The sequence below is a fragment of the Phoenix dactylifera genome, chromosome 8 (assembly GCF_051530095.1).
Source record: "Phoenix dactylifera cultivar Ajwa chromosome 8, Ajwa_hap1_PhDact_Kaust_v1.1, whole genome shotgun sequence".
NCBI classification, from domain to species: domain Eukaryota; kingdom Viridiplantae; phylum Streptophyta; class Magnoliopsida; order Arecales; family Arecaceae; genus Phoenix; species Phoenix dactylifera.
Genome location: NC_143197.1, coordinates 25,553,886 through 25,566,220, shown reverse-complemented (window position 1 = coordinate 25,566,220; position 12,335 = coordinate 25,553,886). Strand labels below are relative to the sequence as shown.

Sequence of the window (12,335 nt, the reverse complement as noted above, 5' to 3'; positions counted from 1 at the left end):
CTGTTATTCGTGTTCTCTTTTATTTAGACGGCCAACAATTGAGTTTCCAATTGTTTTTCTTTTACTAACCAAGCGTATTCTAACACATTCTAACATAGACAAGATCCTTCTATGCTGCACGCAACTCTGCCATGAAAATGGAAACTTGTTTCAACTCCTATATAGGCCCGGGCTATTACTTACACACACCCCCTATCTCTTTGTGCAATTCCTAGATGTCTCACTGCACCAAAGCCAATGAAACCCCAGAAGTGTGAGAGTCCATGAGATCATCATTGCCCATATGACTCCAATAACAGAGCTACCAAAACCAGAGTCCACGAGTGGGGCCCGATGTGAATGGTCGGCCATTGGTGAAAGCACCTCACCCTCTCTCTTGTGACAAGTTTGCTTTTGATTAGAATAAGTTATCTCCTTTGCCTATCCCTTGCCTCCCATTGTGTGCATTGAATTGTTCCCCAATTCATGGAACAATTCAAGGAGAAGAGGAGGCAAAGTGAATACTGCAAGGTTAAGTAAGATGCATGTGTCCTCACACCTTTGTGGGTGACAAAGAAAGGGAACACTTTCTAGTGATTTGAGGCATCTGCAAATGGATTGGATTCCTGCAGCTTCAACCAGCACAGGAGAAAAAGAAGATTAGCGTCCAGCGTCTAGAGTTGGCAACTTGGATTCCTCGGCCAAGTGTCCAAACGTCACGAATGCTCATGCTTGGGATACCCTTGGAAGTGGGGGCCAACCGTGCCTACCGTGACCTGGATGTGTCCTTCTTGTCACCATTTCCCCTGCTGAGGGTCTTTCTGCGTCAAATCGAGAGAAAATAAGCTCCTGCTTTGGGGCCACAGAGTCGCCCTTCCCATCCCTTGTCAGATCCCACCATTGGCACACCAAGTGCTGTGGTAACATTTTTCAAGGCCCCACATTGCTGGCCATTATCATACTTCCTATCATATTCCTTTTTTTTTTTTATCTTTCTCGGTGCCCAGAAAAATAATCAACTTGGATTTAGAGGTGTCGATCAATCGAATCGGATTAGATATAGATCGAATTAGATACAAAATATTTATTGGCTCAAATTTGATTTATTTATTAAATAGATAAAAAATTTAAATTAGAATCCGATCTTTTTATTCAACATGTAACCTAATTCATTCTATAATACATCGAACCAAATTAAATATATTAAATAGTTAAGTATTGCTACCTCTAATTTTTATTTTTATTTTCACGAGAAAGCAATAGTTATAAATATCAAATACATAGAAAATCATACTTTTAACATATTTTTTTATATGGTTTGAGTAAAGATCATGACAATATATTATTTTTTTTGGCAACATCTAGAAACTACGTCTGACCCATTTTTTTTGAGGTAAATTTAAGACTATGATAATGTATAACGAGAAATGAGGGTTTGGAGATAATTCCATCCCGGAACAGATCCTATGGATGATGTAGCATATCTAATAATGCTAATATTTGCAGAAGCAAATAAAACTTTTACGAAATAGTATGATCTAAATATTTAATGTTGAACCCATTGTCACTAAGTTAAAATCAAGATCATAATAATGCCATAGTGGTCCTTGTGACAGTTTTGAGGCAACACTCTGGAGCCGACATATATAAAATCCTATGGATAATGTAGTATATCTAATAATGCTATTATTTGTAGAATAGTGTGGTAAGATATTGAAAATATTCGCAATTATGTTATTTTGAAGTTTGAGGTAATAAGCTTCTAGCATCCCATAATGATTATGATATTAAGTGATTAGAAAGTAGCTTTGTCGACTATGTATCTTTGCGACATATACAGAGATGAATCAGGTGACCAGTTGGCAGATATTATGACAAATCGGTATATGATTAATCTTATGATCGACAAAAAAATGATTACTACTAGAGTTTTGATTTGTAGTATGTTATAATAATTGTATCATAAATTGGGTTGAAAAAGATTCAAACTATTGAACAGATATTCCTGCCTCTGCAATTATGCAAGGCTTCATTAGGTCATGTTAAGGGATAAAATAGAGAGGGTGGGAGCCGGTTTGATTTGGTCTTCTTGTCCTCAACACATGTTTTGCCTCCGACCTCTGAGTAAATATTTTATCCAAAAGATTTGTACTTGAATGTGGATGTCAATTAACCCCACACATGTACAAAGCCGACATCTTTATGAAGAAAAATAGATGGCAGACATCAAGCAAAGCATGTCATCATTGGGAATATAATAATATCTCCCACTGACCCCAGAAGGGATTAGTCCAAACACTTTGAAAAACCTTAATCATGCACTAATACAAAGACTCCAAGTCCTTTTGACATTCTTAAATTGCCATCCACTCTACGCTCGCAACTATTTCATGGATTCCATGCAGACAGTTGATGTTGCACCTAACGAAAGGTGGGGTGGGGTGCATTTGTTAGGCACCATTTAAAGTGAATATTAGATTTGGAGGATCCAATAGAGGGAGAGATTTAGACTAAGATTCCAACACCAACTCTTTACTGTCTCAAATTTCACAGTGCTTGCTTGCCTTTACGCATTCCAGGGTCGAACAAAAGTATGTTCTCTCTCATTGGATTGGGAAGCAATTTGGTTGTCATCACACCTAATTTTCTACCTAACAAGGATGCTTGCAAGGCTGCAAAACCCATTGGCCATGCGAGATTGGACAAATTCCAATGTAAAACTAATGTGTCTCGAATTTTTTTTTTTTTTTTTTAAAGCTGTTAAGAAACTTCCTTTGGTGATCAATTCAAAGTTCCAATCCTTTGATGTCGGTCTAAAAATAAAGGAATTTATGTGGCTACACGGTATCTGATGATTAGTCATCTTTTGTGGCCATATGGCTATTCTTTGTATCAACCCTTAGGAAATGAAAATAAGATGAGATATTGGGTGTGGCCACAAGGTTGAGATTTGGCTAGAATTTTTCCTTAAAGGTTTCGTAAAAATGTATTTTCACTAAAAATTTCCATTTAGATGTTAAACCATCTGCAAAACTTGGAAAATGAAATATACCAATTGGAATTAAAGCAAATGCCTTGTGATAATGAGTCACATCTCCATGTCAGCTCCAAGAGCTAATACAATGAAGTATAGGTGTCAGTTGAGATGCCCTATTGCTAACAAGAATCTTCTGCTTCAACATACATATGCGCACGCATATATATATACAAATACATATCGTAAGTATATAGAAAAGTAAGTCGATAATAGTAGCAAAAGTGTCACCATCATTTCGAAAGTTGATGCAAGACTTGTTTGTGTCTTGTGTCAAATACTTGATAAGTATTTCTTCGAATCAAAATCCTCTTTTACGTGCTCTTTGGATACCCTAGATCTAGCTTTATTCGTGAGGATAAAGACAGCAATGGAATTAAGAAGCAGTAAATCAAATAAAATACCTCATGCAAATGGAAGAAGGTTGCACATAGCCTAATATATTTGTTACTTGTAAGGTAACTTGATTGTATATTTGTATATAATTTTTTTTTTTTTCATTTGACAAGGTAATCTCTACTTCCATAAATAGTATCTCTAACTACTCTGAAAAATTTATCAAGTCATTAACACACCCACCATCTCCAACTACTTCACAAGAATCTTTTCATGTGGCATTTAATTAACAGGCTCCCATCTGTTGTCTCTTCTACCATCTTCCATCAATCAAGGAGCCATATGTAATTCTTGACCCTGCCATATATGATTGGATCTCCTACTGTGCATGACAATTGGATATTAGTGAGATATAGATGGTGTCTGTTGGATCACCACATACAATTAAACCAATCACCAACATCCACATGGTATTTATGATCTGGGTGGTAACTATAATGGTAACAAGTACTTCTAGGATTTTTCTCACAAAAACTCCTAATTGTGGGAAGATCTACTAATACTTCGTGATAATTAAGTAATCAATTTTCATGGAGCGACAAACACTATTTTATTTCAAAAATATAACAAGCTTAAAAACAAAAAAATAAATAAATAATCGCACCGAAGTATAAGACTCTAAGTTCTATTATTGCCCTTATAGACCACAGTAAGTATTCAACTGAATCATCAACTTTTCCTGCAAATCATGGTTGGTTGAGTGAAAGAAAAATAAAAAAAAGAATAAATGAAATAGATTTAGGAAGCAATCACCAGTCAGGGAAGTGAGAAACAAGCTTTCCTATATATCATTTGTGCATTCTAGAACAAGCCTTGTTAGTTAAACTAGATGCTTCCTAGTTTGGTATCTTCTCCTCTACTTGGAGAAAGCAGCCTAGTTTCAATCCTTAGAATTTGTTTCATTGATTATTTGAACTTGCTGATTCTCATATCATTTATATCCAAAAAAAAAAAAATAGTGGCAGCCTTACTATTATTCTAAGAAAAGGTATCATCAGCCGACATGGATTTTGCTGCAAGTATCCATCAAAGGAGGATTCCTTAATCTATTTTCATCAAAATAAAGAATAAATATAAATGGTGAATTTATGTCAAGCAATAGTTTATAAAAGGCTCCCTCTTGAAATAATTTACCTATATCATAAAGAGGTTTGACTGGTTTAACTATTCTTTCATTATATCTATTTTTTCAGACTTAATTGTGAGACATACGGTTTGTTCCAATCTTATTCCTGCTTTCTGCCTGAAGAAAATGCAATACTAATGAAGTGGCAAGAATTAAGTTTTAGAGATAGGCAAACATGGTAGATGAACTGGCTTGCTTTTTTTTTTTTTACCTTAAAAATTTCCCCAGCTTTTTTTTATTATGTAATCTAGCACTGCTTTTAATGATATAAAAAGACACTGCTCATCCTTGAAACTTAGAATTAAGAAGCCAGATAAAAGAGAAAAAGGAAAAAAAAAAAAATCACTCCAGCAGAAGTCCTTGTAATGCTTATTCATAAAAATTTAATCACCTTATCGAACAATTATTGGTTTCCAGCAGCCATGGATAAATAAAGGCAGAATGCTAAAACTTGCTAAAAGATAAAGAATCGTTGGATTTGGAGATCTAGTGAATGCCAAGCTTCAGCACGGGTGAAGGCTCGTGGGGAAGAATGTGGTGGGCCACGAGGCGCAGCTCGACGCGAAGGCACTGCCCCTTATCTATTTCTCAACCCCGTAGCTCAAATACCATCGCCTATGGTAACTTCGGGTTGTAGCTGCCTCCACCGTCCTGGTGGGTATTGAGAGAGGTTGGAGTTTGGTGAGAAAGTAAAAGTTAGGAAGACCAGCCATCTCCAGTTTGGTCCCCAACCTCCTCGCCCTCTCTCTCCTCTCTCTGCCAACCTTACAACATCCCAACACTCAGCACCTTCCTTGCTGTCTCTCTCTCTACATTTTTATACTTGGGCTCTCTCAAGGAGTCAGGAGACAGATTCATGAGCTGGAGCTGAGTATATAGATGAAGATTTAGATGGACTGATGTTCATCTCCATCTCCTCATTTTAAGAAGCTGGGTTAGTGTTCTTCTGACAGATCTTGGTTTGGTTATATGGTTCTTTAGTCCTTCTCCAGATCTTTTGTAAAGCTTCTCTAAATCTACAGCTGGTTTAGTCCCACATCCTGTCAGAACAAGCCCATGAGGCAATAACATATTAGAATATAAGGTTTTTTTAGTCTCATGTTAGTAAAGTAGCCTCCTCGACCATTTCTTTGGTTGGTCTCCCTCTGTGTCATCATCCAATAGCTTGCAACCTTGGAGTCTGCTTTTGTCGCACGGAGCTCGGATTTGTTCGATCCAGGTTACACCACTCTGGGTGTTTACAATTTCTCCTACTTTGTTGCTCTATGGAGCTTATTATAAAGCTCTAGTGGGCTTCTCGTGCATCAGCAAACTCCATATTTGATAGGAGGATCATTCCTTCCTGGATCCACACCCAAAAGAAGAAGAGAAAAAAAAAACTTATTTATCTTTAATTTGTTATCACTTTTTTTTTGGCAATTTTTCTAATATATTCTCCTTTAATCTTTATGTGGAGAACCAATCACCCTCTCTTGAAGAATATCTGATGCTTTTCCTCCTTGTATCTTTCCTCTCCTTTCTGTTCCTCATCTCTAAGCCTCTCCCTCCATGGGTGGATGAGATGAGGCTGCTGTCTGTGTCGTTTTGGCAAGAATTTGTGTACCACTCACTGCACTGGTTGAAGAATTGTCAGCTGACCAGCAGAAAAGTTTGCGGATTTCCATTCACAATGTCTGCTAAGAATTCTGTCCCTAGAGTGGAAGACGTGGAGGAGACTTCAGGGATGACCATCTTGGATTTGCCTGAGTTAGCCTTGGAGTGCATTCTGGGGAAGCTCTCTCCAGCCGGGTTGGCCAACATGGCATGCGTCTGTAGCTCATTGAGGGATAGGTGCAGGAGCGATCACTTGTGGGAGAGGCATATGAGGGAGAAATGGGGTTGGCTGATAGGCCGAGCAGCTCGGAGAGAGTGGGAATGGTATGTATCTTCAAGGAAGGTCTCTCTGGTTTCGGGTGGTGCCATGGCAAGCTTGAAGCCAAAGGGATGGATGGGTTCTATTTCATATGTCTGGCCTCTTTCTTGGCTCCAGTCCAAGCTCGACAATGGCAATAGGCCTTCGAGCCCTTTACCGATGGATTCGATCATGTCCTGGTATCTGGTGCTTGAGAGTGGCAAATTTTGGTTCCCTGCTCAGGTCTACAACCGCGAGGTATTGATTGGACCAAGATTTGGTTGTGGTTCAAATAAAAATTATGTTTTCTATGATTATCTATCTTTATCTGCCTCATATCTTCCAAGCATCAAATTTATGCATATATGCATCATTACTTTGTGCTACTATATGTTCTTTCGGCTATTATTATTGGACATAAATGGTTCTCTTCTTCCCTGTTTGTATCCCTATTTCTGATTTTATAGATCTGGTTTTAATGGTTATCATTTGTTTGATATGCTAGAATGAAGCATTAGCTTTTAGGCTTGTTCTTTTTCATGCTAACATTGGAATCTCTATCAGTGAGTGATATATGACATCTCTACCTCTTTGTTTACGAGATTAAGTTAGTCCATTTAATCATTTCTGCAGAACGGACATGTCGGCTTTTTGTTGTCGTGTTATGATGCTGAGCTTAGTTATGATCGCCACACAGACACCTTTTATGCAAGGTATGTGGAGAGATGCCTGATACAAATGCGAAGACAGCTTCCTCTTTTGTTTTTCACCCTCATACTATTTTTGTTAAAATTTGTCCATGGTCATATTTCATTTTGTTTGCGTAACACTTCTTAAGTTTAGTGACTCTTATGTCCAATCAAAAGTGAAATCACTGAAGTATTTTTTTTGACCTTGTTGAAATAGATGTTATATAGATACTCAATGATGAATTGCTCCATAGGTATCCACCTCATGGGAGAAGGCCAGTAAAAATAGAGGAAGGAATAGAGTGGGACAGACTTAGAGCACCACCTGTTGATACTCCTGCACATGATCTTCATGTCTCTGATTGTTTGAATGACCTGTGCCCGGGCGATCATATCGAGATCCAGTGGAGGAGAAACAAAGAATTCCCATATGGTGAGTGTTTTTGGCATCGCTGTTCATATGGTATTTATTAGTTATTACAAAAATGTAGTGTGTGCTTTATAATTCTAGTTATATATTCCTTTTCCAGGGTTTTGCTCTTTAATGTGCCCCCAAATAATTATTTTGTGAATTTTAAACCATGAAATATATGGACCATTGACTAAGAAGAGATATATTCCATTATGTTTGGCCATTTCGCAGGCTGGTGGTATGGAGTTGTGGGTCATTTGGAGTCCTGTGATGGGAATGAACATCACTGCCGATGTCATAAAAGTGGTGAGAACCTATATAATTGCTTTTCTTTCTTCATTTCTTGTCGTCAAGCTGATTTAGGCTACATAGTTCAAAGATTTTAGTGCAGAATACTTTCAGACCCACAGACATGTTAAATAAATATAATCAATATTTCAAACTCTTGTAAGGAAAAGCACAGAACTTTTTCTGAAATTGGTCACTAGTGTTAAAGTTGCTCATGGAACAAAATCAGCAGGTATTGTGAACATATTGGACTTACTAGAACTTGTAGAATATTCTAACAACATTCTAGAGTATGGTTCGCCATACAAGACTATACTGCCATGTACCGAGCCTACCATACTGCAATCTACTGGGCATACCATACTGTGCCAATGGTGAACCAATTCTTAGTATGGGTGTTATACTGAGTGACGGTACCATGAACCAATCCATATCGACATTGTACCAGAATAGTACCAATACGGGTACTGAAACACATCTATCTCCTGTGATGGAATCCTGTATTTTTTTCTCAATTCTAATCTTCATTGAATTGTTTGTTCTATTTTTGGAGCCTTTGTTATCAAACTTTTACACTATTTTCTTGAAAACTAGATGTTCAATCTGAAGCAGCATAACATGGTTAGATATGCATTGCTGTAAGACTTATCACATTAGTTAAGGCTTGACATGTCTTAGCGAATATGGATAAATGAAACATGTCCTGCTTGTGTAGTGAAGCTCGAAAACCCAATATTTTAACCCTTAATCTCATAATATATTCTTTTTTAGTGGAAGAGAGGACTTAACTATTACAATGGGCCTCAGGTGATGCTGTTAATAACATCCAATTTTAACATTAAATATTTCAAACACGTAAAATGGATAAAACAATATGTGGAAGTAAGAAACATGAAAAACTGCAATTTGAATGATTAATGAGTAAGAAATTATCACATAAGGACACAAGATGTCCATTTTCTAACTACCATAAGCTCATATATATCATCCCTGAAACAAGCACCATTTTTAATTATTATAGATGTTCTTGTTAAAAAGGCATATGGTGGCTCTGATCTTTAGAGCTTATAGTTTAGCTGCGCAAATTGTTACTGTTATACCATACAAGTTCCTTACCAACACTAGTTGGCAAGCATGGTATGACACCGAAGGTGTTGTACAAGTGCCTTACTGGCACGGATCGGCAAACATGATGTGACATGGTACATATCATGCAAGTGCCTCACCATACACATATATGTGCCGAGCACCGGCACTGGCACAGATAATAAGTACCTTGCCAGTGCCAAGATGACATGCCGCTCGGTACCTTAATCCATGCACTCAACATTTCAAATACTGCTCTATAATATAGATGGTGCAGCCCTCTAGTTGGAGATTCAAGCTAATTCTTCATCCATGGAGGAAGAAATATGAGGAATTGCAGGGCAAATATAAGGTGTCCAGCTATAATATTGACTCATATCATCATAGGCTGCTTTTCAAGACTTACCAATTATTACTCCGATGGCTTTATAAATAACCATTTTGCGAGCTTGGTGTTTTAATAAGAGATCCCTGTAGTACGAACATGGAGATTTTCAAATTGTTTAGACTATAGAAGCTTCTGTTTTCTACTTGCATCTTTTAATTTGTAAAGGAAAAACATCAACTTTTTTTGACCTAGGTTGAAGGTTTTTATCTTTTTGTTTTTCAAATGCAATTATGCATTGTGCAAATTAACTACATAAATTATTATATAATTTATTCATTTGCCTTTTGTTTTGGTAGATACCATCATATTAGAATTTAACCAATACACGCATGGCTCAAGATGGAGGCGGGCAGCCATAAGTCGAAAGGATCACCAGGAAGAAGGGAATGAAACAGATGGATTTTATGGAGGAATCAGGAAACTCCATTGCAAGGATGAGATAGCTATGTGGAGGCGGCTTTGGCCAAATGAGATTTTGGAATAGGTTATCATTCAAGTTCACCAAGGAATCATGTATGTCTTATTTCTCGAACATCACAAGGCAAGGCCTTCCTTTAACCAAAAACTGCTCGATAAATAGACCAGTATGCTGAAACTATTAGTTCCATGCCAATTATTTATGCAAGACAACTTGCAATGAGAAAGTGAGTTGAGCAACCACACATGGGCTTAGAACTTGAATTTGCTATGTGGATGACATCCTCTGTTCACTGCTAGTGAGGATCAACTTCAGTTTTTTTGTGGCTTCAGGTCAATTGTTTACTGCTGTAGTTTTAGGATAATACACAATTTGATGTAATTATTATCCAGCTACTGTTCTTCGCTATTGATTCAGTATCACTTGCAAACCAATTCTATATTTTTATCGTCCACTACAAGTATGCTTATTCGTATTTTGTAAAGTCACTAATATTATACTTTAAATAGCTTAATTATCACTAAAGCTGCCCTTCTATTATGTTTATCAGATTCCTAATCCTTGTGAGAATAACACTTAATTGAGTTACTGAACTTAAAGTCATACGAGTTCTACGATGTATGAAGTAGAATAAAAAAGTAGTTGGGAATGAAAATTGCATCATTTGACCTTGAAAGCCGGCAGATAACCAACTTGGAATTTTATGCTCTCAACCTCTGGTTGGTCAAATTGATAGTGCCAAACTACCTACTTGCTGTTGCTGATTCATTTGGAAACAGATTTGTCATGTTTAAACTTAATTTCAGAAGCTAGGAGATCAGCATGGAGATGTCAGTCTCCATTTCAACAACCCAAAACCTTATCATCACTGCAAGCTGAACAAATTTTAGCTCTGTAAATATCTCAGCTGTTGTAATCTAAATTTTTAAATGGAAAGTTCAAACTCAAACTGTAACATATAGGCAAACTTCTATCGACATGAAACACAAGAAAACTCCTCACCCATGGATTGACAGTGCGCGAGCTCCAATTCTTTGTTCTTATTTCCATTTTATGGTATCAAAGCCATAATAGCTGCAGCCATCGATCCACCATAGACACCACCACCGAGAGCTCTTCAAGCCTCTCAACCAATGGTATTTAAAATCCTTCAAGTTTTGCGCCCTCTCCTTCCTTTATCCAGTTGAGTAATCTCCATCATCTGATATCTATGAAGCTTGAAAGAAATAATTACCAACTCAGAGCTCTCAAGTTGAACCTGTCTTACATGGCTATCGCTTCAACTACGTGGTTGGGTCTTATCCTTGCCCAACCTCAGTTTGTTCACAATGAAGCTCTACAAATTCAACTCTGCAGGCCAACACCAATTGAATTTTGTGGCAGCGCCAGGATCAACTCATCCTGAGTTGGATCCATTCCTCTCTCTCTTATCAACCTTCAATTGCTGTAATGGGAAGTCTTGAATCAAATGTTCAAGGCTCAATCTCGGCGTCGAATGATGCAAATCAAGTCTCAACAATGTTGGTTTGCTCATCTCCTCTTGACCAATTCATCCATGTTCTCGTCACTAGTTCTTCATTTTGGATCAAACATGCTTGAGCCTCTTATTTCTCTCAAAAATAAAAATAGCAAAATTCTTTTAACTCTAACCTGTCTAATTTGTAATATGGAAAATGAATTATGTTAAATCATCATTTTATTAGCACCAATAATAACATAAATTTATTTTTTACTGATAAATATTTTATATATTATTTTATTGAAATTCGTGTTTTAATGTAAGCCCTCACATGACAAAATTCTGGCTCCATCCCTACTACTTATCCACCATCCAAGATTTCAACAATAGTGTTATTCTATTAAAACAGAACCCACAAAATAATTATTTCCCTATAAAACATATTATTTCATGTTTATATTAAAATAGCCATTGTTACAAAGTTATTATTATGGCATGATAATGAAAAATACCCGGCAATGTACGATAATATGGTGGTGTTATTATTTTATTTTTTTTGCTAAATTAGATGAATCATATAGTCCTAATATGGGCACATCTAAGAAAATAAATAAAGTGTTATTTGCATAAATATCTTTCTAAAAATTTAAATTTGTATGAATACCTTCTTAAAATTTATATTTATTTCTATAACCTCATAAAACACTATTTTTGCATAAATGTCTCTAATATAATGATTTTTCTAACACTGCTAATAAAAACCATATTTATTATAATTAAAAATAAAATAAAATTTTAAAATTACTTTTTTATCTCCCATCGCGATCGCTTTATAAATGTTTGTGTTTGCACATCTACCCATCAAGAATATTTTAGTCATTTTAATTTAAAATCATTAATTTTGTAACGACGTTAGATGGCGTGGGTACATATGCAAAAATAAGGATAAAAAAGGTAGAATAACAAAACAAGTGTTTTACGAGGGTATACATGTAAAAATTAATTATGGGAGGGTATCCATGTAAAATTCGATATTTATGAGGGTATTCATGCAAAAAAAATCTAAAAATAAAAGACAACAAATCATGGAGTGCTCTAGACAACTTTTCTTTTCCAACTCATAGGGTACCTTCAGTCTCCAGAGTGATTAGCTACATATGAGGCCACTC

The 12,335-nt window shown here is 36.4% G+C and overlaps 1 protein-coding gene across 1 annotated transcript; it reads left to right on the top strand.

The window, feature by feature from the left end:
* The first annotated feature begins 4,991 nt into the window (after nt 1-4,991).
* Nucleotides 4,992-10,141, top strand: LOC103710333 (F-box protein At2g32560-like). The gene is made up of 5 exons (XM_008796006.6): nt 4,992-6,684; nt 7,060-7,139; nt 7,370-7,548; nt 7,759-7,833; nt 9,586-10,141. The coding sequence occupies exons 1-5, from the start codon at nt 6,022-6,024 to the stop codon at nt 9,771-9,773; spliced, it is 1,185 nt and encodes a 394-aa protein (XP_008794228.3). The 5' UTR covers nt 4,992-6,021; the 3' UTR covers nt 9,774-10,141.
* Nucleotides 10,142-12,335: the final 2,194 nt, after the last annotated feature.

What these genes read in the sequence shown, in the direction of transcription:
- LOC103710333 (XM_008796006.6), top strand. Translation starts at nt 6,022, where the DNA reads ATGCTTTTCCTCCTTGTATCTTTCCTCTCCTTTCTGTTCCTCATCTCT. An exon ending in ACAGACACCTTTTATGCAAG is followed by an intron (nt 7,140 to 7,369) that starts GTATGTGGAGAG and finishes ATTGCTCCATAG; the next exon opens with GTATCCACCTCATGGGAGAA. An exon ending in AAACAAAGAATTCCCATATG is followed by an intron (nt 7,549 to 7,758) that starts GTGAGTGTTTTT and finishes GCCATTTCGCAG; the next exon opens with GCTGGTGGTATGGAGTTGTG.